This window comes from Nerophis lumbriciformis, linkage group LG13 (genome assembly GCF_033978685.3).
Source record: "Nerophis lumbriciformis linkage group LG13, RoL_Nlum_v2.1, whole genome shotgun sequence".
Lineage (NCBI taxonomy): Eukaryota > Metazoa > Chordata > Actinopteri > Syngnathiformes > Syngnathidae > Nerophis > Nerophis lumbriciformis.
Genome location: NC_084560.2, coordinates 41938353 through 41962834, shown reverse-complemented (window position 1 = coordinate 41962834; position 24482 = coordinate 41938353). Strand labels below are relative to the sequence as shown.

The following is a 24482-nucleotide window of genomic DNA, read 5'->3' as shown; positions in this document are numbered from 1 at the left end:
GCAAAGCAGACGGTGCGAGCGAGGGGAAAAAAGCACGCCAAAAGTCGTCAAAAGTGTGGGAGTATTACAATAAACGGCCTAATAATGTTGTTGTATGCACACTGTGTCGAGCGGAAATGGCCTATCTTAGCAGCACAACGGCTATGAACGAACATTTGAAAAGAAAACCGACAGCATTCTTGCCATCACCATCAACTAGTCAATTGTCCGCGTGAGTATACGTTGTCATCATTACACAAAAACATGAATGTGTCATTTGTATCTGCGTTGTAAATTCATAAACTAAAGCACCGTTTCGCTCTGAGAGGCGTGTTTGGCGTGCCTGTTCAGTGTTTACAAAGACGCGCTCCTCTTTAACGCTGTGGAGAGGCGGGGCCGGCGAGCGAGCGGCGAGGCGGGGCGCGCCGGGAGCGACGCCGCAATCGTGCCCAGGTGCGCGATCCGCGCACCTGGGCACGATCATCCAATTTCATCTCGCTGAAGAAAAGGGGAGCAGCAGAGAGAGAGGGAAGAGAGACTGGAAGGAGCCAGAGTGAAGCTGACGTGGAGCGAGAGAGGAGGAGAGCCAGAGGACGACGAGCGAGCGAGGAAGAGGAGCTGAAAAGCGAGGAAAGAAAGAGAAAAGACTTTGTGTAAAATTAAAAGATTGTAAACCTGGCAAAGCCGTCTGGCGTTCAGTCTGTCGGTCCTGAAAGAACCCCACGGCACAAGACGTGTCACAAACGCTAACGTTAATTAGTTGTGCAAATACCTTTTACAACATTAACTATGTACAAACGAACAATTAACTTTCACTTTAATCATACTATCATTGTTGTGTTATTAAGCAAAATAAGCAATACTTTTACTTTTGTTGAAATGTTTACACTGTTACAGCATATTTCATTTTGCACTTTTTTGTATTGGATGTTTATCTTTATTTTTGCACATTTTAGCAAATAAGCAATACTTTTACTTTTGTTGAAATGTTTACACTGTTACAGATTATTATCGTTTTGCTTTTTTCGTATTGGATGTTTATCTTTATTTTTGCACATTTTAAAGCAAAATAAGCAATACTTTTACTTTTGAAATGCTTATACTATTGCAGAATATTAAGATTTGCACTGGATGTTTACTTTTATATTTGCACATTAAAAAGCAAATAAGCTACTTTTAGTTTTGTTAAATGTTAAAAGTTTTAAATGTTTACATTGTTACAGAATATTTTGTCATGTTGTTGTCAATGTTGACTGAGTGGCCATACTTTTTTTTTTTGTAAATAAAAGCCATGCCTTTTGAAAAAACTGGCCTACATTTATTTTTTCATCTTCATTTTAAATTTAAAAAAAAATCGGTAAAAGGAAAAATAATCTATAGATTAATCGAAAAAAATATTCTATAGATTAACCGATTAATCGAAAAAAATAATCTATAGATTAATCGATAGAAAAATAATCGTTAGCTGCAGCCTTAATTCCAACAGCAGTGTACAAAATTGAGAACGAATTTAAAAAGTAAAAAGGAAATAATGGGGGTATAAATGGAAACAAAATAGAAAAATATTAGAATGGAATAAAAATAAAAAGCAACAATGAGAATAAAACTATGTCGAACAGACAACCATAATTTGTCAAGTGTGGGGCAAAAGCGTTGCTACAAAAAGTAGCATTACTGCTAATATGTAGCATCATTTGAAAAGTCACCTGCAGAGAATGAAGCGTGCTTGAAACTCCGCATGCCAACATCTCCGGCCGATGCCAAAATGCAGAGGCAACCATTTCCACATCAACACCATATGACAAAAATAGTCAACAACAGAAGGAGATAACGTCCGCACTCCGCAGGAACCTACCACATAGCGAAGGACATACACTATTGGATTTCCTATTATGCAGCTCATTTTTATTTGACACTTATTGAAATATCTTGTGTGACATCATGCACAAAAGTGCACTTTATTTGTTTTAAACTATTGTAGTGGCATTCTGTACAAAAAGTGCACTTTAATTTAGTGTTGTTTTGATGTCATCGTAGTGACATCATGCACAAAAGTGCACTAATAGCTCGTTTTAAAATGTGTCTGACAATCTTGCACTTTCTGTTTTGAAATGACATGAATGTTTGTGCCACTGCTTAATAACTCTTTAATAAATACACTTTTAGTTGTGATTTCCCTCTCTGCATGAAAGTTTAAAAGTAGCATATATTAATGCAGTATGAAGAAGAATGTTTTAATGTAGACACATAGAATCATCATACTGCTGTGATTATATGCATCAAGTGATCATTCAAAGTTAAGGCAAAATATCCACAAATATATCGTATCGTGATATGGCCTAAAAATATCGAGATATTAACAAAAAGGCCATATCGCCCAGCCCTAATTAGTACCAATCTAGAACTAATGTTTAGAGAACACAACCCCAGTGATAAGAATGCCAATGTATGTGATTCGTATGTATAAGCGCTACATTAAGCCTTCATCCAAACTTTAAAATTAACATGTTGTATAGTTTTTATGTCTAAATTTTGAGTCGATACCTTTTTTTTTTTTACACTTGTGACACGAATTCATAAAGCATATTAATGTTTAAGGTGAGTGTTTTATTGGATTTAATGGTAATGATAACAGTAGTTTACTTATTTTTACACTTGCATATTAAAACATTGCTTATACAGGTTTTATAACGTTTGACCCTGGAAGTGACTCTTGTCTATTTCCTACAGTCTATAGCAGGGGTGCTCATTACGTCGATCGCGATCTACCAGTCGATCTCGGAGGGTGTGTCAGTCGATCACCAGCCAGGCATTAAAAAAATAGTCCTAAAAATGAGCGATCATAAATCTTCACTATGACGTCACTTGATTGACATTCACGGCACCCGAGGGTCTTCTGAGATGACGCTGGCTGCTGCCAGCTCATTAAAATTACCGACTGGAAGGCGAGAAACACTTTATTTCAACAGACTCTGGCGCCGTACCTGTCGTCAAAACTCCAAAGACCGACTGCACGGTTGCACAATAAAAGCTCTGCTTCATCCTGCCTGCGCTACCAAAATAAGAGTCTCAGAAAGCTGGCGTGCACAAGCTAGCAAGCTACGGAGTTTGCCGACAATGTATTTCTTGTAAAGTGTATACAAAGGAGTACGGAAGCTGGACAAATAAGATGCCAAAAACCAACCACTTTCATGTGGTATTGGACAGAGAGGAGGACTTTTTTTCTCCTCCATTCGAAAATGCGGACGTTATCATCACCACTGTCTGATTCCAATCAATGCAAGTCATCACAATCAGGTAATACACCAACTTATATTCTTGTCTTCATGAAAGAAAGGAATCTATATGTGTTAAACATGCTTGTATTATCTTTAACCACCTTTAACTTGTTAATAATATTAACTATATGTGTTAAACATGCTTGTATTATCTTTAACCACCTTTAAGTTGTTAACAATATTAACTATATGTGTTAAACATGCTTGTTTTATCTTTAACCACCTTTAACTTGTTAACAATATTAACTATTTGTGTTAAACATGCTTGTATTATTTTTAACCACCTTTAACTTGTTAATAATATTAACTATATGTGTTAAACATGCTTGTATTATCTTTAACCACCTTTAAGTTAACAATATTAACTATATGTGTTAAACATGCTTGTATTATCTTTAACCACCTTTAAGTTGTTAACAATATTAACTATATGTGTTAAACATGCTTGTTTTATCTTTAACCACCTTTAAGTTAACAATATTAACTATGTGTTACACATGCTTGTATTATCTTTAACCACCTTTAAGTTGTTAACAATATTAACTATATGTGTTAAACATGCTTGTATTTTCTTTAACCACCTTTAAGTTGTTAACAATATTAACTATATGTGTTAAACATGCTTGTTTTATCTTTAACCACCTTTAACTTGTTAACAATATTAACTATTTGTGTTAAACATGCTTGTATTATTTTTAACCACCTTTAACTTGTTAATAATATTAACTATGTGTTAAACATGCTTGTATTATCTTTAACCACCTTTAAGTTAACAATATTAACTATATGTGTTAAACATGCTTGTATTATCTTTAACCACCTTTAAGTTGTTAACAATATTAACTATATGTGTTAAACATGCTTGTTTTATCTTTAACCACCTTTAAGTTGTTAACAATATTAACTATGTGTTAAACATGCTTGTATTATCTTTAACCACCTTTAAGTTGTTAACAATATTAACTATGTGTTAAACATGCTTGTATTATCTTTGACCACCTTTAAGTTGTTAACAATATTAACTATATGTGTTAAACATGCTTGTATTTTCTTTAACCACCTTTAAGTTGTTAACAATATTAACTATGTGTTAAACATGCTTGTATTATTTTTAACCACCTTTAAGTTGTTAACAATATTAACTATATGTGTTAAACATGCTTGCATTAACTTTAAACACCTTTAACTTGTTAACAATATTAACTATATGTATTAAACATACTTGTATTATCATTAAACACCTTTAATGTATTAACAATATTAACTATATGTGTTAAACATGCTTGCATTATCATTAAACACCTTTAACTTGTTAACTATATGTATTAAACATACTTGTATTATCATTAAACACCTTTAACTTGTTAACTATATGTATTAAACATACTTGTATTATCATTAAACACCTTTAACTTGTTAACAAAAACATATATTTCATAAATAAGTAAATATAAATTATATATATGAATGAGGTAGATCCCCACGACTTGATCAATTGAAAAGTAGCTCGCCTGCAGAAAAAGTGTGAGCACCCCTGGTCTATAGACTCAGATTGGACCTCGTTATATTGTGCAGGTATTCATAATGAAGTACTCGGTGAGATTTGTATCCTTATTTTCGGCTCCTATCATGGTTATACTAATGTAAAGCAACATCATTATGTCCACTAGCTACCTGTGTTTACAGTGCAGACTTCAGATTTAGTTTGCTCCAAAACAAACACACCCGAGTTGACAGTTTCATGTGATCTCCTCGTGTTGTTTTTTTGTGCATTCCTCTCCGCGTATGGCTTGAATTGATTAGCATTAAAAAGAAAGCCGTCATACTAACAGCTTATCAAGCTCTCCCCGCATCTGCGTGAGGGATAACAGGAAGTGCAGAAACAACGCTCTTTGTCATCCTGTCATCTAAAAGATATTGTGAGATCACCGCTCACTGTTGGTCATTAAATGAGCACTGCATTGTTTACGTGGCTGCTGTGAGCAGGCTTTTTGGGCCTTTCCTCTGCACGCTGGAAGGCGGGGCGTGTCACATCAGCAACTTTGCAAAGAATTGTTGTAATTGCCGTCACTTTTGGGACAATACTGAGCAGCAAAGGGGATGTTTTTTGTTTGACGACGCTTGCTTCTTGGACCGCCCCTAACAACGCTCGCCTGATGCTTTTAACAGCCGCCGACTGGTTCGGACATCATTCTTTGAATTTGACGTGCCTCTTCCCCCCCGTCCCCTCCTCCTCCTCCACCGTCGACCATCAACTATAATAAGATGTTGAGCAGCTGGCAGCCCGATCTCGCACAGGGAAGACAAAACAAAAAGCAGCATAATATGGGAAGCAGAGTAGTTATATGTATGTTATAAATTAATGTATGTCTGCTGAATTGGCCTTGAGAAACCTTCGTTCTGATAGCTTGGCTGTCACAGCGAGTTCATGTGTGTCTTGTTTTTGACATCCATGCCTATACAGACAATGTTGGAAATAATGCAACTGCTTTAATAACATTCCACACTTCACTGTCAGGCAACCGTGTCCATTCTTGTTCCACCTCGGGCTACATACTGAAAAATCTAAGGATGCGGTTGCCATTTTGGTATGTAGAATTTTCTAAAAAGACTCAGTAAACTAATCCAAATGAGATCTGCTAAAAGGAAATATACATGAAACAAGATGCAACTCTGCCTGTGTTTTATTGTTGTTGCACGGCGGAACGCTTAAAGGGGAACTGCACTTTTTCACAATCATTTATGATACCTCTTTTTATATGCATTCTAATCTGTAATATACAACTCGCTAAGGCTGGATAATTTATCAAATTTTAATTTCGATTTTGGCTTCTCGTGATCATAAAAATGTTATCGAAAAAAAAAAGGATGAACGAGCGCAACATACATGCAAATTCCTGAGCTTGTAACGGTGAAACAGATGAGTGAAGTTTGGGATCTCACCATGGTTGCTACTTTTTATTAGGGCCCGCATGGGAGTCCTTTTGCAATGGGACATAAGGACCTATTGAATTTCTAAGGTTTTATTATTATTATTATTCTTCCGCAACTTTGTGCTGTAATTTGACCCCCTTAACATACTTAAAAACTCACCAAATTTTACACACACATCAGTAATATACGGCAAAACTTTTTATCAAAAAACCAAACCTCAAAACTCAAAATTGCGCTCTAGCGCCCCCTACGAAAAAAAACAACTAGACTGCCTGTAACTCCCACTAGGAAGGTCGGAGAGACATGAAACAAAAACCTTTATGTAGGCGTGACTTAGACCTAGGTTTCATAATAGTATATTCTCGGGCAAAAATCAACAGGAAGTTGGCAATTCCCCCTTCAAGACAAAAAAGTACTAAAAACAGTAACTTTTGCCTCTTTGAGCTGTATTTTCACCCTCTTAACATGCTTCAAAACTCACCAAACTGAACACACACATCAAGACTGGCAAAAATTGCGATCTAATAAAAAAACCTAACCCCAAATCTCAAAATTGCGCTCTAGCGCAATTTTTGAATAAAACGCAGAAAAAACTGCTCCTCGGAAGAAAAAAATGACAAAACTGCCTGTAACTCCCACTGGGAAGGTCGGAGAGACATGAAACAAAAACCTCTATGTAGGTCTCACTTAGACCTACATTTCATAAATTGACAACCCCCAGCAAAAATCAACAGGAAGTTTGCAATTTCCCCTTCAAAACAACTTTTTTTTATAAACCGGTCACTTCTCTTCAAACATTATCTCCTCTGAGCGCGTTTGTCGTATCAGCTTCAAAATAACACAGGAGAGAGATTGAACCATTCCAAATAAAAGTTATCGAAATAATTTTTCTGACTGCTCCGGTTTTGATTTTATGAGCCTTCAAAGAACCGCTGCGCTGATGCTGCTGCGCTGCTGTTTTTTTAAGATGGCTGCTTAAAAGCAGGAAGCACCAACGTGCCCACACAATGCAGACAAGGTAGGTACACTTGACAAAAGTCTTGGGACACTTCAGACTAAAAGTAGACAAAAGTATTGGGACACTTGGGACTAAAACTTGACAAAAGTATTGGGACACTTAGGACTAGCACCTGCCAAATACGCGGGCCCGACCAATGCTGCTTGCAGCTTTAATTTGACATATTTTTTTATTTTTTGCGTGGGTTCCCTCCGGGTACTCCGGCTTCCTCCCACTTCCAAAGACATGCACCTGGGGATAGGTTGATTGGCAACACTAAATTGGCCCTAGTGTGTGGATGTGAGTGTGAATGTTGTCTGTCTATCTGTGTTGGCCCTGTGATGAGGTGGCGACTTGTCCAGGTTGTACCCCGCCTTCCGCCCGATTGTAGCTGAGATAGGCACCAGCGCCCCCCGCGACTCCAAAGGGAATAAGCGGTAGAAAATGGATGGATGGATTTTTATTTTTTTATTTTTTTTTACAGCCTCAAGTCGTCGCCGCACTCGTCAAGCTCATAACAGCACATATCTATGGCGTCACATTAGTGCCAAAAATCCGAGCGCATAAAAACTGTTATCGCGCGCTGATTCTCCACTTCGTGCGCGCGCGACACCCTTTTGTGCGGTGCCTTTCTGTGCGCGCGCAGCGCCTTTTTGCGCGCTCTCTGTGTACTCCTGGCATCTCTCCTCGCGCTGTCATGTTTCTTTTTGGCACTTTGGGGGCGGGTATGCTTAGACGGCCCCTCCTTTCTGATTGGCTGTGAGCATTTTTCATATGACCAATCATTCTTTAGTGTAGCAACGTTGTAGCCATCTTACCTTGGACATCTAGCCTCAATCATTACATTGATGTCAATGGTACATGTACTAATTAAATTACCATAACTTGCTCGATTTTCGACCAATTTACAAACGGTTTGCCTTTTACAAATCTTATTACATGTAGATATGACATTGGATGCTGTACCTGTTGAAATTACCTCTTTCGCTTTAAAAAAAAAAAGACTTAATTGTGCAACATAGTTGTGTAGGGTCAGTGTTAGTCAGTTCTCTGATTATTTTAAACTGTTTCAGAATACATTATTAAAAGGCTATTTTTAACATTTTAAAAACAAAATTCAAAGATCATTTCATTAATTTTATGGCTGAATCAAAAGAAATTCCATAAATTAGAAAACAAATGTTCAAGAAGAAGTGAAAATATAAAATAATGTTATGGTTGGATGTTATTGCTGGTGGACCAGTTCTGGCTGAAAGATGTGATTATGGTGTTTGTTGTCTTATTATTTATTTGGCTCACATTTTGTATTACCCTGTATTGTGTTTATGTGGTATGAAATAACCTCCATCAGCGCGCGACATTTTTTTATCCACTTCTTCCTCCGTAAATCTTGATACATATTGACGATGACCCGCCCTGCTATACTTCTGATTGGCTCTGAGCATTTTTCAGTATTTTTCGCCTGACCAATCAGAAAGAACGGGCCGTCTAAGCATACCCGCCCCCAAAGTGCCAAAAAGAAACATGACAGCGCGAGGAGAGATGCCAGGAGTACACAGAGAGCGCACAGAAAGGCGTCCCGCGCGCGCACAGAAAGGCACCGCGCGCGCGCAAAAAGGCACCACGCGCGCGCAAAAGGGTGTCACGCGCACGCACAAAGTGGAGAATCAGTGCATGATAACAGTTTTTATGCGCTCGGATTTTTGGCACTAATGTGACGCCATACATATCTCCCCTTGACAATATCAGCACTGTGTGCAACAGCCGGTCTGACTGCGCTAATAAAATAAAGGTTAAAATTAACACATATACAACATTATTTTGCTTTGACTTTAAATATTTGTTGCACTAATAAATGTAAAAATTTTTGCATTTAATCAACAAACATTATACAGGCATGTGATTTTTCCGTCTATAGTGGGAAATCCGTCTTTTTTATCTCTGTAAAAATATTTTAAAAATCATTTTCCGTTTTCTTTGTTTTTTCCGACCTACAATGTGTGTTAAAATCTTGATCCGTCTCTTTCCCATACCTGCCAACAACTACGGTTTTCACTTAATGAGTACGGTTTTTGATAATCCCTTCCGGTTTACGGCTGCAATGGTAAAAACTACGGTTTTACATTAAAAATGGATAACTAATAAATCGTAGCTACGTAGCTTAACTACATTTCCCAGTAGCTTGGTAGTAGCTTTATTACTTTTTAAACAATTAGCAATTTCCGTAGCTTATATATTTTTAGACCCATGTAGCAGAGAGAGAGGGAGAAGAGAAAGAGAGAAATGCACTAGTGCAACTCCACGGGCAGGGGACAAAATATGTGGGAAAAATCATTGATTGATTGGTTTACGTATAAGAGAATCCATTTACTATAATGAGTCACGATTGGTTAAGATTAAGGCAAAACATTAGGGACAGGCCAATCAGAGGCAAGATAGGGCGGGTCATGGAACCAGGCAGGGAAATCACAACAGACACGCACATCCCAAATGACGATGAGAGAGTCGGAGAAGAGCAGAGGGATATTCAAGCAGGCGATTTATATATTTAAAAAACTAGTGGAAGATGGCAGAGGGATTGTCTTCCTTAGATTGTTGGGTTTAGGAAACCCACAATGCATCTGCATGGCCACATTTGGACAAACGTAAGCGTCTGGATAAAACAATGCCCAAAACATTCATTTGAGTTGTTTACCATGTAAGCCCAAATCAAAACTGCTCTTGACATGGAAGATGTGGAATACACATTATTGTGGCAGACATGTGATGACTTTTACTACAGTATAGCCTGTCTAAATGCTAAATTTCATTTTCATTGGTGTAACAACAAGACAGTAACTGACATTTAGTTAATTATTTCTACTGTTTATATTTTGACATTGAATAATTGAATCATTTTGAAACATAAACAACATGACTGCAATATATTTGTTATTTCATGCTATAAATCACAAATGGCTATTCAGATAAAGGAAGTTAGCTCATAGAATAAACATTGTTTGTAATCGTTATGATTTTTGCATTTGTAGGCGTTAGAAGTGGAGAGGTAGTCAAAGAGACAGAAATTGGCTATAAAATCCAAGGCAGAATCCTCTAAAGCAAAACCAAAAAGCAAAATGAAAGCTGCACAGAAATTTGCCAGGAAGGCTCATGTTAGAGCCACCAAAGCAAAAATGCCAAAGTAATGTGTGAATGAACCAAAGTAATGTGTAAATATATGTAAATAACTAGATGAACCATCTGTGGCTGTGAAGTGAAAACGTGTAAGGTTGTAAATACTGTATAGAGTAGGCTAACCCATGTGGTTCCTGTGGATGTGAACACAAGTTGTAATTACTGTAGTGACTAAATACCAGAGTGACTGAAACAGACATAATGATTCATTTGGATGAATGGGGTATGTATTTATGTAATTTCTGTTGATCATTTTTCAATTATTTAAACACTAAAACATCTTTAAATGGTGTTTTTTTGAATGGGGTTTCTTGTCCATTTCTTGTCCCCCCACCAGGGCACCGTCCTGGTCCAGTGGCCCCTAGGCCCCCGGCTTATTTTCAGTCTTTTTCATTAAGTTCAAATTATATAACAATATTGCTGTTATTTTAATTTACTGTTGTTACTTTAATTAATATTTTTGCTCGTTGTTTATTCGTTACAAATTTATATGCAGTTATTTTAAATCATATTTAAAGTTGAGTATCCGTGGTAAAATAAATACTCATGTTTTCAAATTAATAAAGAATGATGTTATTAATCGTGTTTAAACATCAATCAAAATAATTGTGAGGATTATTTTTGCCTTAATCGTCCAGCCCTACAACTCGTACTAAACAGCTAACAATGAAGCTTATGGAAGTCATCTATTTTGCCCATAAAGCCCTCTAAGAACATCCAAAAACCGCCAACAATACTCCATTAGAGTGTCCGCCCTGAGATCGGTAGGTCGTGAGTTCAAACCCTGGCCGAGTCATACCAAAGACTATAAAAATGGGAGCCATTACCTCCCTGCTTGGCACTCAGCATCAAGGGTTGGAATTGGGGGTTAAATCACCAAAAATTATGATTCCCGGGCGCGGCACCGCTGCTGCCCGCATCTCCCAGGGGGTGAACAAGGGGATGGGTCAAATGCAGAGGACAAATTTCACCACACCTAGTGTGTGTGTGACAATCATTGGTACTTTAACTTAACTTAATTTACATGCTGTGACCTGCATATTAACCAAGTATTACCATTTTAATGTAAGCGCTAATACAGAGGAACTGCTTTTAGCAGTAGGTTACTTGCGGTAACTAGCTCCTGCAGCTATTGAACTGCTGCATCGTCTCTGAGTTTATAAAAGTTAATGCATCTCACTTGTATTTGTATTGCTTTTGTATTTTTGTATTTATTTTTTTAAATACACTGTAGCACTTTGAGGTTTTTTACTCAGTGTAAAGTGCTTTTTACAAATAAAATCTGTTATTATTATTCAGATTTGGTGGGATCATAGTTGTAAGCGCAACGTAAACAGAGGACGAACTTGACGAATGTTAACTGGAAGTCTGATGTTACGAAAATTGATGCAGGACTTAAAATCCGCGCTGCGCTGGTCCTGGCTGGATAAAACAGTTGATAAAACACAACTAAATTCTTGTGTTCGACAAGATTGAGAAGCCTGGCTTTGCGAAATGTAAGATTTTCCTCAAGGAAATAAATGATGGGAAACGTCATTTGTGATCTGATTTATTTTAACTACAAAAAAAGCATGAAGCTGTAATCTCAGGTATGTTTTCTGAGTTCTGTGCATGCATGTTACAGAATTTTACATCACATTTTCAACGATGATAATGCTAGTAAATGATCTACTAAAAAAACTAAACATTTTGTGGTACATTACATGGGCCAAAAAGAGCCAAAAGAGGTTGGTAGATGAAAATAAATCTGCATGAAATGTGCATGAAATTTCTTACGAGGTTTGCAACGGAGGTCTTCGTGCGGATAGAAATTTTCCTCTTTTTTTCTCAATTTTCCTCGTTTTGTCTCTTTGCATTCCCTGAGGAATGCAAAGTGTGGAAAGGGCAGCTCTCATGTGCTCACACACCCCTCCCATCCCCATATGTACAGGGAGTGAGATGTCCTGTCACTCCTTATCTCCCCGACAGCTTTGAGGAGAGCACTCTCTTTGCCCCTGTGCACTCTGTTTGCTTGTGTTGTGTTGTGTAGAAGAGTTGAGATTGTGCGACCCGATCCGGAATGAGAGAGGGAGTCACAGTAGCAGCTGCTCCCTTGCATTAAGCTGCTCTCTCTCTCTCTCTCTCTCTCTCTCTCTCTCTCGTCTTGACAGAGGACAATCGCGGGGATACGTACAACTTTTTACTGCCAAACAACAACAAAACCAGACTTGTGTGGACCGCTGTGGATTTGTTTATATGTCTTCCCCGTGGTGGTGTGCTTGGCGAGGATGAGGATGAGGGAGCTCTCTCTGCGTCAGGACCCTGACCTGAGGAAAGAGCTAGCTTTGCTGGCGCGAGGCTGTGACTTTGTGCTGCCCTCGCGCTTCAAGAAGAGGCTTAAAGCTTTCCAGCAAGGACAGGCCGGGGTTAGTATGGGCGTAGTGGCCTCTTCTTGTGGATTCCTGTTGTGTGTTTGTCCCACAGATGGACTTTCCAACAGTTCCTGTCACCATATGGTTCAGGGTGACCACTAAGTTTACAGCAGAAGCTTTTTCCACCAAGGGTTGTGTACAGAAAAACTGAAGAGTGCAGTGGGGCCACGTCAATACTTTTTTTTTTTTTTTTCTTCATAAACCAATATAATGTAGCTCAATATATGTACGCTAAGCTGCTATCTGAGTAAAGCATTGTTTTATAGGTGACATAAAAGTACATTAAATAGTTGTTTAGTATCTACTAACATTTCTCAATATTTAATTTTATTTTTAGAACATGCCAAAGCCAATAAAAATGCTCTGGGCCAAAAATACCCCCCGGTCGTACTTTGCACACCCCTGGTGTGGGGGTCATATTGACAAATTCAATCGTTCCTCGCCGTTGTCTTAACAAAATCGCGTCTTCCTGCGTAAAAATTACGTAAAGCATGACGACGTAAAGACACAAAGGACCTGTCATTTATGATGACTAAGATATGCTTATTTTGTTTGTAAAAGACACAGTATGACCTGTTCTGTAGTAAATGCATACCTGCCAACTACTCCGGTTTTCCCGTAATTAGTACGGTTTTCATCAACCTATTCCGGGTTACGGTTGCAGTGATAAAAAATATGTTTTTTCATTAATTAAAAAAAATTTTTTTTTTTAAGTTTTATTCACGAAATCGCGTAACAACAATGACAATCGACACTGCTTCCCGTAACTTCCTATCGAGCCATTCCGAATGCCATGCGCGAGGCTATTTATAGCACCGCTGCCAAGCACGAGGCACCAGTTGCCATTGTTTCCAAACGAGCGAACGATCATGGAATCAGCCGGAGAAAAATCGCAAACGAGTCTTAAACCGAAAAGAAAACTGCAGTCATTCCGTGAAGAATATTCAAAAGCCTATCCGGGAATAATTATCCGTTCCAAAAAGGGTGAAAACTACGCGAATTGCACCTTGTGCAGACAAGATTTTTCGATCGGAGACGGAGGAATTAGCGATGTAAAAGACCACGTTGGGACAAAAAAACACAAGTCTAATGCCGTTGCCAGCGAGAAAGGTATCCTCACTTGCTTAGCAAGGATGGAAAGAAAGAACTTGAGGAAGAATTCATCACCTTCCAGTGTGATCCTCTTACCCCTGCAGATCAATCTGATAGAATAAATTTGGATTTTAGCCACAAAAAGGTAATGACACCAATGTTATCTATTGGAATTGTTTAGTACTGTTATACTGTTAAAAGTGTTTATACTATTTATGCTTTCAAGTCCAAGTTGAAGAAATCTTGTTAAATGTTGACAGCATAACTACCAAAATACAGAAGTATGTCCTTAATATTTTTGCAGTGCTATTTCTGTTGAAAAGTTCAAATGATTACATTAGAGATGTGATGTGCCACTTTTCAAGTGTCTGATGGCTTAAATTAATTTTCATTAGTTTTTCATATTTTGAATTCTTTTGAAAGGCTTACAAAAAAACTACATTTGAATTGTAATTCCATGCTATTGACATGACTATTAATTTTAATGAAGTTAGCTTACCATGTTTACAGTATGATATTTGTGATAGAAATGTGAATTTTAGGCACAGAATATTTTTTACAATTGAACAAGGCAGTAGATTATACAAGCTTGGACAGAAAGTTAATAATGACACCAATTTTTTTTTAATGGAATTGTTTAGTACTGTTTTACCATTTGTTTACTGTAAAAAGTGTTTATACTGTTTATACTTTCAATTAACAAATTGAAGTCTTGTGAAAGGTTGACAGGATAACTGGCATTAACTCTCAAAATAATTTCAAACTATTGAAGTTAGCTTACAGAATAAACATGTCAATCAACCCATATGATTTTTGCTGTAATATTTTTGTTTTGAAAAGTCACTGTGACTGATAGAAAAGTGATGGTTTTAGCAACATTTTAACCTGTCTGAATGCAATCAATCATTTTGCGTCGGGGGGCGAACCCCTGAACCCCCCACCTGCGGCCCCTGGACCCTGGCTACTAGGTTTTTCTGATTTCAAAAGTTGGCAGGTATGATATAGTGAGTTGCCTTTGCTCAGTGTCCATCATCCACTTAAATAAATAAACACCTTCCCCCAAACGAACTAACGATATTTTAGGAAAAAGAAAACTGTTTGTGCTATAATGACTGATCATGTGTCGCAGTTGACGTTTTTACCACAAAGCAGACATGGCATCCGTAAAGCTGAAGTAGTTCCCATATAATTGAACACCACTGCCATAATGAATTATATATATATATACACATCAGGGTAAGAAAAAACTCAACCCAATGGGAACAACAAGAAACCTTGGAAGGGACCGCATGTGTATTTCCTGATTGTCATTCTGGTATGATATTGTAATGTGTATTTACAAATGATAAAGAAAGTAAATATCATATTTAGTCATTTTGAAATTTTTGAATGAAATGAAAATATTGTTATCTACAAATAAAAGCCTCCTCCTACAACACCTTGTACTAAATTAGGGCTCATGGGTTTGTATGACTAATTACTGCATTTAATGGACTGGATAAGTGTTAGCAGCTCTGTTCAAAGCGTTGTGATAGAGTCTGTGGCTAACACCTCACGTCTGTGTGGTTTTTTTTTTGCATCAGGCACAGGTGAGGACAGAGCAGCCCGTCACCAACCCTCTGAGCGAAAGCATTCCAAAGTTCTACTTCCCGTTGGGTCGGCCCCAAGCCAACCTCAACATCGACAGCCTCATTTCCAAAGTCGAGGCGACGTTTTGCCAATTCCCCAATGAAAGGGCCACCATTGAAGACATGGGGCAGGTTGCCAAGGTGAGAGGGATTTTTGCAGCACGCCACCCTGCAAAGTTTTCATACCGCCCCAAATGTTTACTCCTTTTCATACCTTAAAATATGAACTCGCCTTCCCTGAGGAGTGCGCCGTGGTTTGAGGGAAGCCTCAAGTGTTTCCTCAGGGAAGTCATCAAGTGATGCAAGATTTCACTAGCGCCATTGTGCTGCTGTTTTAACGCTCTAGCATTTGCACAATAACAACAAAAAGTGTCCCCGCAGGCCTGCGAGTGTCCCTTCTACTGGAAGATGCCATTGTTCTGCTCGACTGGAGGCGACAGGACGGGTTTCGTGTCTGTTCACAAGTTCGTGGCGATGTGGAGGAAGTAAGACAACAGCTCCCTTTGTTGTTCTTTTCAGCTGGGCTGCTTGAGCAAGAGCTCGCCTCGGCCCTGTTAGTACTGCCATCATCCGTCCATCTTCTACCGCTTGGCCCTTGTAAACACAAATTATCGGTCACCAAGGCCCAGCAAACATTTGAAAACAGAAAAGCCGGACTGAGGCAGGCTTGTTTCATGTGCTCATGTCACCATTAGATTTGTTCTTTGTCACATTCTGGGTAATTCCTCTCTTTTGGAACTGAGTTCCGATGTGCGGAAACCACTGCTTTTTGCAGATGATGTGGTCCTGATGGCTTCATCTGGCCAGGATCTTCAGCTCTCGCTGGATCGGTTCGCAGCCGAGTGTGAAGCGACTGGGATGAGAATCAGCACCTCCAAGTCCGAGTCCATGGTTCTCGCCCGGAAAAGGGTGGAATGTCATCTTCGGGTTGGGGAGGAGACCCTGCCCCAAGTGGAGGAGTTCAAGTACCTCAGAGTTTTGTTCACGAGTGAGGGAAGAGTGGATCGTGAGATCGTCAGGCGGATCGGTGCGGCATCTTCAGTAATGCGGACGCTGTATCGATCCGTTGTGGTGAAGAAGGAGCTGAGCCGGAAGGCAAAGCTCTCAATTTACCGGTCGATCTACGTTCCCATCCTCACCTATGGTCATGAGCTTTGGGTTATGACCGAAAGGACAAGATCACGGGTACAAGCGGCCGAAATGAGTTTCCTCCGCCGGGTGGCGGGGCTCTCCCTTAGAGAAAGGGTGAGAAGCTCTGTCATCCGGGGGGAGCTCAAAGTAAAGCCGCTGCTCCTCCACATCGAGAGGAGCCAGATGAGGTGGTTCGGGCATCTGGTCAGGATGCCACCCGATCGCCTCCCTCGGGAGGCGTTTAGGGCACGTCCGACCGGTAGGAGGCCACGGGGAAGACCCAGGACACGTTGGGAAGACTATGTCTCCCGGCTGGCCTGGGAACGCCTCGGGATCCCCCGGGAGGAGCTGGACGAAGTGGCTGGAGAGAGGGAAGTCTGGGCTTCCCTGCTTAGGCTGCTGCCCCTGCGACCCGACCTCGGATAAGCGGAAGAAGATGGATGAATGGATGGATGGATGGAAACCACGGCATAGGTTGTTCTACAAAAAGCTGATCTTCGTAGTTAAGATTGCGCCGTAAGATAGCGCCGACAATACCCGTGTTTTTAGCATTGAGTGACACAAATTGTCGTTCGGAAATGTACACGACAAAGACTCACCGATGTGAAGATGTGTTATTGATGAGGCAGGTACTAAAGTACTGTACATCAACAGTTATACTCTCCACTTAACACAAATAACAGGAACGTAAACAATGGCTTCATCAGCATAGAAACGGAAATGGAAGTCCTCATCGGTGAATATTTCTGTATGTCTATTGTGATCACCACAACGTAATAATAGAAAATAAGATACTAGGGATGTCCGATAATGGCTTTTTTGCCGATATCCGATATTCCGATATTGTCCAACTCTTAATTATCCATACCGATATCAACCGATACCGATTATATATATATATATATATATATATATATATATATATATATATATATATATATATATATATATATATATATATATATATATATATATATATATATATATATATATAGATATATATATATATATAGTCGTGGAATTAACACATTATTATGCCTCATTTTGTTGTGATGCCCCGCTGGATGCATTAAACAATGCAACAAGGTTTTCCAAAATAAATCAACTCAAGTTATGGAAAAAAAGTGCCAACATGGCACTGCCATATTTATTATTGAAGTCACAAAGTGCATTATTTTTTTTAACATGCCTCAAAACAGCAGCTTGGAATGTGGGACATGCTCTCCCTGAAATAATCCTGATTCCCACTACAATTATGGGAAATACTATACTTTGACTTTCACAAAGTGCATCTACAAAAACAATGAAGGCACACAGCTTCAATCCAGAATATACTATAAACTGGGCTCAATCTGCCCTGTTCTTAATGTATTCGTATGAGTAACAAAAATGTGCAAATAAAAACAAGAAAGGCACAAAAATAAAAAACTGCTTCAGTCTAGACTAGTAGATAACACAGCCATCCTTTAAAGTGCATGAACATTAATAAAACTGCTTCAGTCTAGACGAGTAGAAAACACAGCCATCCTTTAAAGTGCATGGGGAAAAAAGGCACAAAACATAAATAAAACAGCTTCACTCAATCCAGATTACCGTATTTTCCGCACCATAAGGCGCCCTGGGTTAAAAGCCGCGCCTTCAATGAACGGCATATTTCAAAACTTTGTCCACCTATAAGCCGCCCGGTGTTGTAAGCCGCATCTAACTGCGTTAAAGGAATGTCAAAAAAACAGTCAGATAGGTCAGTCAAACTTTAATAATATATTAAAAACCAGCGTTCTAACAACTCTGTTCACTCCCAAAATGTACGCAAATGTGCAATCACAAACATACGTATATCAACATGGACAGAGCTGCGTGAAAAAAGCCACCCGGCCTCTTCGCGTAAACTTAAACTTACCTTAACCACTCGCTCATCTTTTCTTCATCCATCCCTTCGAGTTAGCTTTTATGATGACGCCGGCTGGAAAGGTCTCTTTTGGCAAGGTCTTCCTTTTGAATATCACCATGGGTGGAAGTTTCATTAGCATGGCAAGCTAGAACCACAGTGAAGGATGACTTCTCATTCCCTGTGGTGCGAATATTCACCGTACGTGCTCCCGTTCCACAGTGCGGTTCACAGGAATATCAGTTGCTGTGAAATACGGTAGTAATCCGTGTGCGGATGGAGAGATTGCGTCTTTTCATGAACCGGATCCTTGCCGCTTAGTAGGAGCCATTTTGTGGTCTTTACAGATGTAAACACACAAAGGAAATGAAACGTACGGTGATATCCGCGCGCTTTTTCTTCTTCTACGCGGGCGGGTGGTTGCTTACAGTAGAAGAAGAAGCGCTTCCTGTTCTATGGGGGCGGGTGCTTACCTTGGCGGTTGCTTGCGTAGAAGAAGAAGCGCTTCCTGTTCTACCGGGAAAAAAGATGGCGGCTGTTTACCGAAGTTGCGAGACCTAAACTTTATGAAAATGAATCTTAATATTTATCCATATATAAAGCGCACCGGGTTAAAAGGCGCACTGTCAGCTTTTGAGTAAATTTGTGGTTTTTAGGTGCGGCTAATAGTGCGGAAAATACGGTATTAGTCTTATTTGTGCAACAGATGAAGCTCAAAGATTGGGCTAATTCTTTATCACCTTGTCTTTACGTGTGGGAGGTAGATTTTTCCGAATGAAAACAAGCATCTGCAAGGGTTCTGGGTATTTGTCCTGTTGTGTTTATGTTGTGTTACGGTGCGGATGTTCTCCCGAAATGTGTTTGTCATTCTTGTTTGGTGTGGGTTCACAATGTGGCGCATATTTGTAACAGTGTTAAAGTTGTTTATACGGCCACCCCCGCCTGTTAAAAGCAAACACACATGCACACTGTGCTCTCATATGAAACGTCTCTCAACTGCATACCGTATTTTTCGGACTATAAGTCGCTCCGGAGTATAAGTCGCACCGGCCAAAAATGCATAATAAAGAAGGAAAAAAACATATATAAGTTGCATTTTTGGGGGAAATTTATTTGATAAAAGCCAACACCAAGAATAGACATTTGAAAGGCAATTTAAAATAAATAAAGAATAGTGAACAACAGGCTGAATAAGTGTACGTTATATGAGGCATAAATAACCAACTGGTATGTTAACGTAACATATTATGGTAAGAGTCATTCAAATAACTATAACATATAGAACATGCTATACGTTTACCAAACAATCTGTCACTCCTAATCGCTAAATCCCATGAAATCTTATACGTCTAGTCTCTTACGTGAATGAGATAAATAATATTATTTGATATTTTACGCTAATGTGTTAATCATTTCACACATAAGTCGCTCCTGAGTATAAGCCAAACTATGAAAAAAACTGCGACTTATAGTCCGAAAAATACAGTATGCCAAATATTTGAAGTTATTTAAGTAATGTATTAAATACTTTCCCTAGTAATGAATTACATTTATTAAAGAATAATTCCGTTAGTAATTCAGTTACTTTTTGGTAAAGTAACAAGTAACTATAATTACTTTTTTAAAGTAGTTTTCATATCACATCAACATAGTTTGCCATAGAAATACCCCTTTGAGTCTCAAACTTTATGTCAATGCTGACTTCCTGTGAGCAGTACTGGTCAACATAAGCATGTCGTATTTGTGATTATATTTATCATTTGGTTGTGATGTGTATTCTTGAATACAAATAAGTCATTACGGTGTCTGTTTTAGTTGTTATTTTGGTATCTGCGATATTAAACTTTGTTTTACTGGACTTGTGATCTGTTGAATATAAATTGGCACCTCATGCTTTGTCCATTTTAACACCTCTCTTTAAAAAGAAGTGTAGATATTGTGTAATCTTGCTAACTGTATGTGTGATATTATTTAGCACGTGAACAAGAACAACACGGCTAGTGGTGTTCTTAAAACACTCTTGTATTCATGTGCAAGCCTGAAGTGCAGAAAGCTGCACAGAACCAACCTTTGACACCGAGTTCACAACCCAGCCAATCTTAGATGAAAGCCCCCACACTGATAATTATCCAGAAGCCATTCGGCATCCTAATTTCAGAATGTATTAGCAGCTGCTCTGGACTCCTAAAAAGACACAAAAGGAAGGAGTAACCTCGCTGCCATCTGTTCTCTTTTCCTTCCCCTGCAGAATGTTGCAGACCTGTCACGACGACGCGGCCAAATTCGTGCACCTCCTGGCCAAGCCTGGCTGCAATTACCTTGAACAAGACGACTTTATTCCCTTCCTGCAGGTACGAGGCGGCCGCCGCACGCGCTCGCCACTTTTTCTTGGCCCGGGCCAGCCACCGAGGACTAATTCACCTAATGTTACTATAAGCTCAGCGGCCACTTTACTAGACACATCTGCACAGTCTTCGGTAGTGATTGACACGGTCGGACAGGTGCGCATTTACAAACATGTTTGTTTTTGCAGTCCTGCTTTCAGCTTGGCATAATATTAGGAACAGCACTCCTGTGAAGCGGTGCCACCATAATGATAAAATACCTGACAACGTGTGTTTTTCTACTCCACTCTTGGCCCTTAAATAATGCACATTTTGTTGCATTTCTTCAGTTTCAGGTTTAAAGGGGAACATTATCGCAATTTCAGAATGGTTAAAACCATTAAAAATCAGTTCCCAGTGGCTTATTATATTTTTTGAAGATTTTTTCAAATTTTTACCCATCACGCAATATCCCTAAAAAAAGCTTCAAAGTGCCTGATTTTAACCATCGTTATAAACACCCGTCCATTTTCCTGTGACGTCACATAGTGAAGCCAACACAAACAAACATGGCGGAAAGAACAGCAAGCTATAGCGGCATTAGCTCGGATTCAGACTCGGATTTCAGCGGCTTAAGCGATTCAACAGATTACGAATGTATTGAAACGGATGGTTGTAGTGTGGAGGCAGGTAGCGAAAACGAAATTGAAGAAGAAACTGAAGCTATTGAGCCATATCGGTTTGAACCGTATGCAAGCGAAACGGACGAAAACGACACGACAGCCAGCGACACGGGAGAGAGCGAGGATGAATTCGGCGATCGCCTTCTAACCAACGATTGGTATGTGTTTGTTTGGCATTAAAGGAAACTAACAACTATGAACTAGGTTTACAGCATATGAAATACATTTGGCAACAACATGCACTTTGAGAGTGCAGACAGCCCAATTTTCATCAATTAATATATTCTGTAGACATACCCTCATCCGCGCTCTTTTCCTGAAAGCTGATCTGTCCAGTTTTGGAGTTGATGTCAGCAGGCCAGGGAAGCTAGGGTCGATAGGGGGTTTCGCTCGCTCGTCTGCGGGAACAAACTGCCGCCATTGCTTGCCGTGCTACCGAGGTCCTTTGTCCCTGAATTGCTCACACACTCCGGCAGATTCAATGGGGGTCTGGCGGCAGATTTCTTTGACTTTATCGTTGGAAATGCATCTGCTTTGAGTGTCGCAGGATATCCACACATTCTTGCCATCTCTGTCGTAGCATAGCTTTCGTCGGTAAAGTGTGCGGAACAAACGTCCAATTTTTTTGCCACTTTCGCATCTTTGGGCCACTGGTGCAACTTGAATCCGTCCCTGTTGGTGTTGTTACACCCTCCGACAACACACCGACGAGGCATGATGTCTCCAAGGTACGGAAAACGGTCGAAAAAAACGGAAAATAACAGCGCTGATTTGACTCGGTGTTTGAGAAAATGGCGGATTGCTTCCCGATGTGACGCCACGTTGTGACGTCATCGCTCCGAGAGCGAATATTAGAAAGGCGTTTAATTCGCCAAAATTCACCCATTTAGAGTTCGGAAATCAGTTAAAAAAATAACTGGTCTTTTTTCTGCAACATCAAGGTATATATTGACGCTTACATAGGTCTGGTGATAATGTTCCCCTTTAAGCCTGGATTACGCTCCTGCATTTAGGTGACATCGTTCATGACGCGCGCCTCCAAAAGAAATCACGCTAAAAAGAATGTGATGGGTCAGATGGTACTACATGGCAGGAATCACTCTTAATTGGTTCTGGACATGACCGCGATAAATGAATAATTGTTCATTATAAAGGTAATATTTTAATAGCTAGGAGCATAAAAACTGTTAACAGTCTTCTGAATAATTTTTCCCCTTAGTCAACTTTTTACTCTTTAATCCATTACAGCATTTATTCTCAGTGGTACTGTATGCCAATGAATCACTTAATTAAATATTCAAACACAGTGTAACTGTTCAAACTCTGTGTAATGTTACAGTGGCCACACTGCAAAAAGTCAGTGTTCAAAAACAAGAAAAAAAATACAAAAATGAGGGGTATTTTATTTGAACTAAGCAAAATTATTTGCCAATAGAACAAGAAAATTTGGCTTGTCAAGACTTTCCAAAACAAGTAAAATTAGCTAACTTCAATGAACCCAAAAATACCTTAAAATAAGTATATTCTCACTAATAATAACAAGTGCACTTTTCTTGGTAGAAAAAAAAAGTGACCTTTTTGCTCAATATGTTGAAAATTATTCTTAAATTAAGTAAATGCTAGTGCCATTATCTCATACTTGCCAACCTTGAGACCTCCGATTTCGGGAGGTGGGGGGTCGGGGGTGGGGAGGGGGGCGTGGTTAAGATATATATATATATATATATAAGAAATACTTGACTTTCAGTGAATTCTAGCTATATATATATATATATATATATATATATATATAAAATAAATACTTGAATTTCAGTGTTCATTTACAAACTACAACTCACAAACACTTTAGAGTTAGGCTCCACCATCAGAATGTGTACTTAAACTTATAAAGATCACATGGATATTATTTAGTGAGTTGATTCACCAAAACTAACCTGTTATACAGGAGGAAAAAGCACACAGGGCGTTTCAATTGTTCACAGACTGGTCGCGCTCATCAGAATGACAAGACACTTCCGGTGTGCAGGTGATAGTATTCAATTGGGAAGAAACGCCCTACTGCCCCCTACTGACCAATGTGAATACTGATAAATGTGTAATGACAGCTCCAAAAACGAATTCAAACCACAAAATAAAATAAATAAATCAACACAAAAATGTGACACATTATGGGTGGGTCACATATGCATGTACAGTAGATGGCAGTATTGTCCTGTTTAAAAGTGTCACAACATTGCTGTTTACGGCAGACGAACTGCTTTACGGTAGACACTGTTGTTGTGTGTTGTCAACACGTCACTCAGGTCCGCCTGAATTTCGGGAGTTTTTCGGGAGAAAATTTGTCCAGGGAGGTTTTCGGGAGGGGCGCTGAATTTCGGGAGTCTCCCGGAAAATTCGGGAGGGTTGGCAAGTATGCATTATCTTGACATAATGATATGCGCTCGGCATCATGATTTTTTTTTCATGCTTGAAGTAAGAAATGATGACTTTAAAAAAGTAGTTTTATACTTGTGAGTGTTGATGACACAGCTTTGCAACACTTGATATTCTAGTTTCAAGCATGTTTTACTCATCAAATCTCAGCAACAAGCTGTAATATCTTACTGAGATCATTTAGGACCAAAACACTTAAAACAAGTAAAACACTCTAACATAAAATCTGCTTAGTGAGAAGAATTATCTTATCAGACAGAAAATAAGCAAATATCACCCTTATTTGAGATATTTAATCTTACTTAGATTTCAGTTTTTGCAGTGCAAAATCTTAAATATACTTGTTAAATAAAACCTCTGCCTTGTTTTTAATGTGTATTTAGGCCTACTATGCTACAGTATTCTCATGTTGGTCATTATGGTGGGACTTGAAGAGCTAAGTGTTTTCTGAGGTGGTACTTTGTGGAAAAAAGTTTGAGAACCACTGCAATATAGCAACGTTGTCTGATGCTGAGCCAATCAGTGGCCAC

The 24482-nt window shown here is 39.1% G+C and overlaps 1 protein-coding gene across 2 annotated transcripts in view; it reads left to right on the top strand.

Moving 5' to 3' along the window:
• The window catches only part of ppp2r3b (protein phosphatase 2, regulatory subunit B'', beta), a 73205-nt gene that overhangs the window by 28320 nt on the left and 20403 nt on the right, over window positions 1-24482 (top strand). Inside the window, exons 1-4 of one of the 2 annotated variants that reach the window (XM_061970759.2) lie at window positions 12508-12767; window positions 15449-15634; window positions 15875-15978; window positions 20761-20863. In XM_061970759.2, the coding sequence (XP_061826743.1) occupies window positions 12630-12767; window positions 15449-15634; window positions 15875-15978; window positions 20761-20863 (531 nt within the window). In that variant the 5' untranslated portion in view covers window positions 12508-12629. Of the gene's footprint in view, window positions 1-12507; window positions 12768-15448; window positions 15635-15874; window positions 15979-20760; window positions 20864-24482 lie in introns of those variants that run through there. The other variant, XM_061970758.1, reaches the window with a different exon arrangement.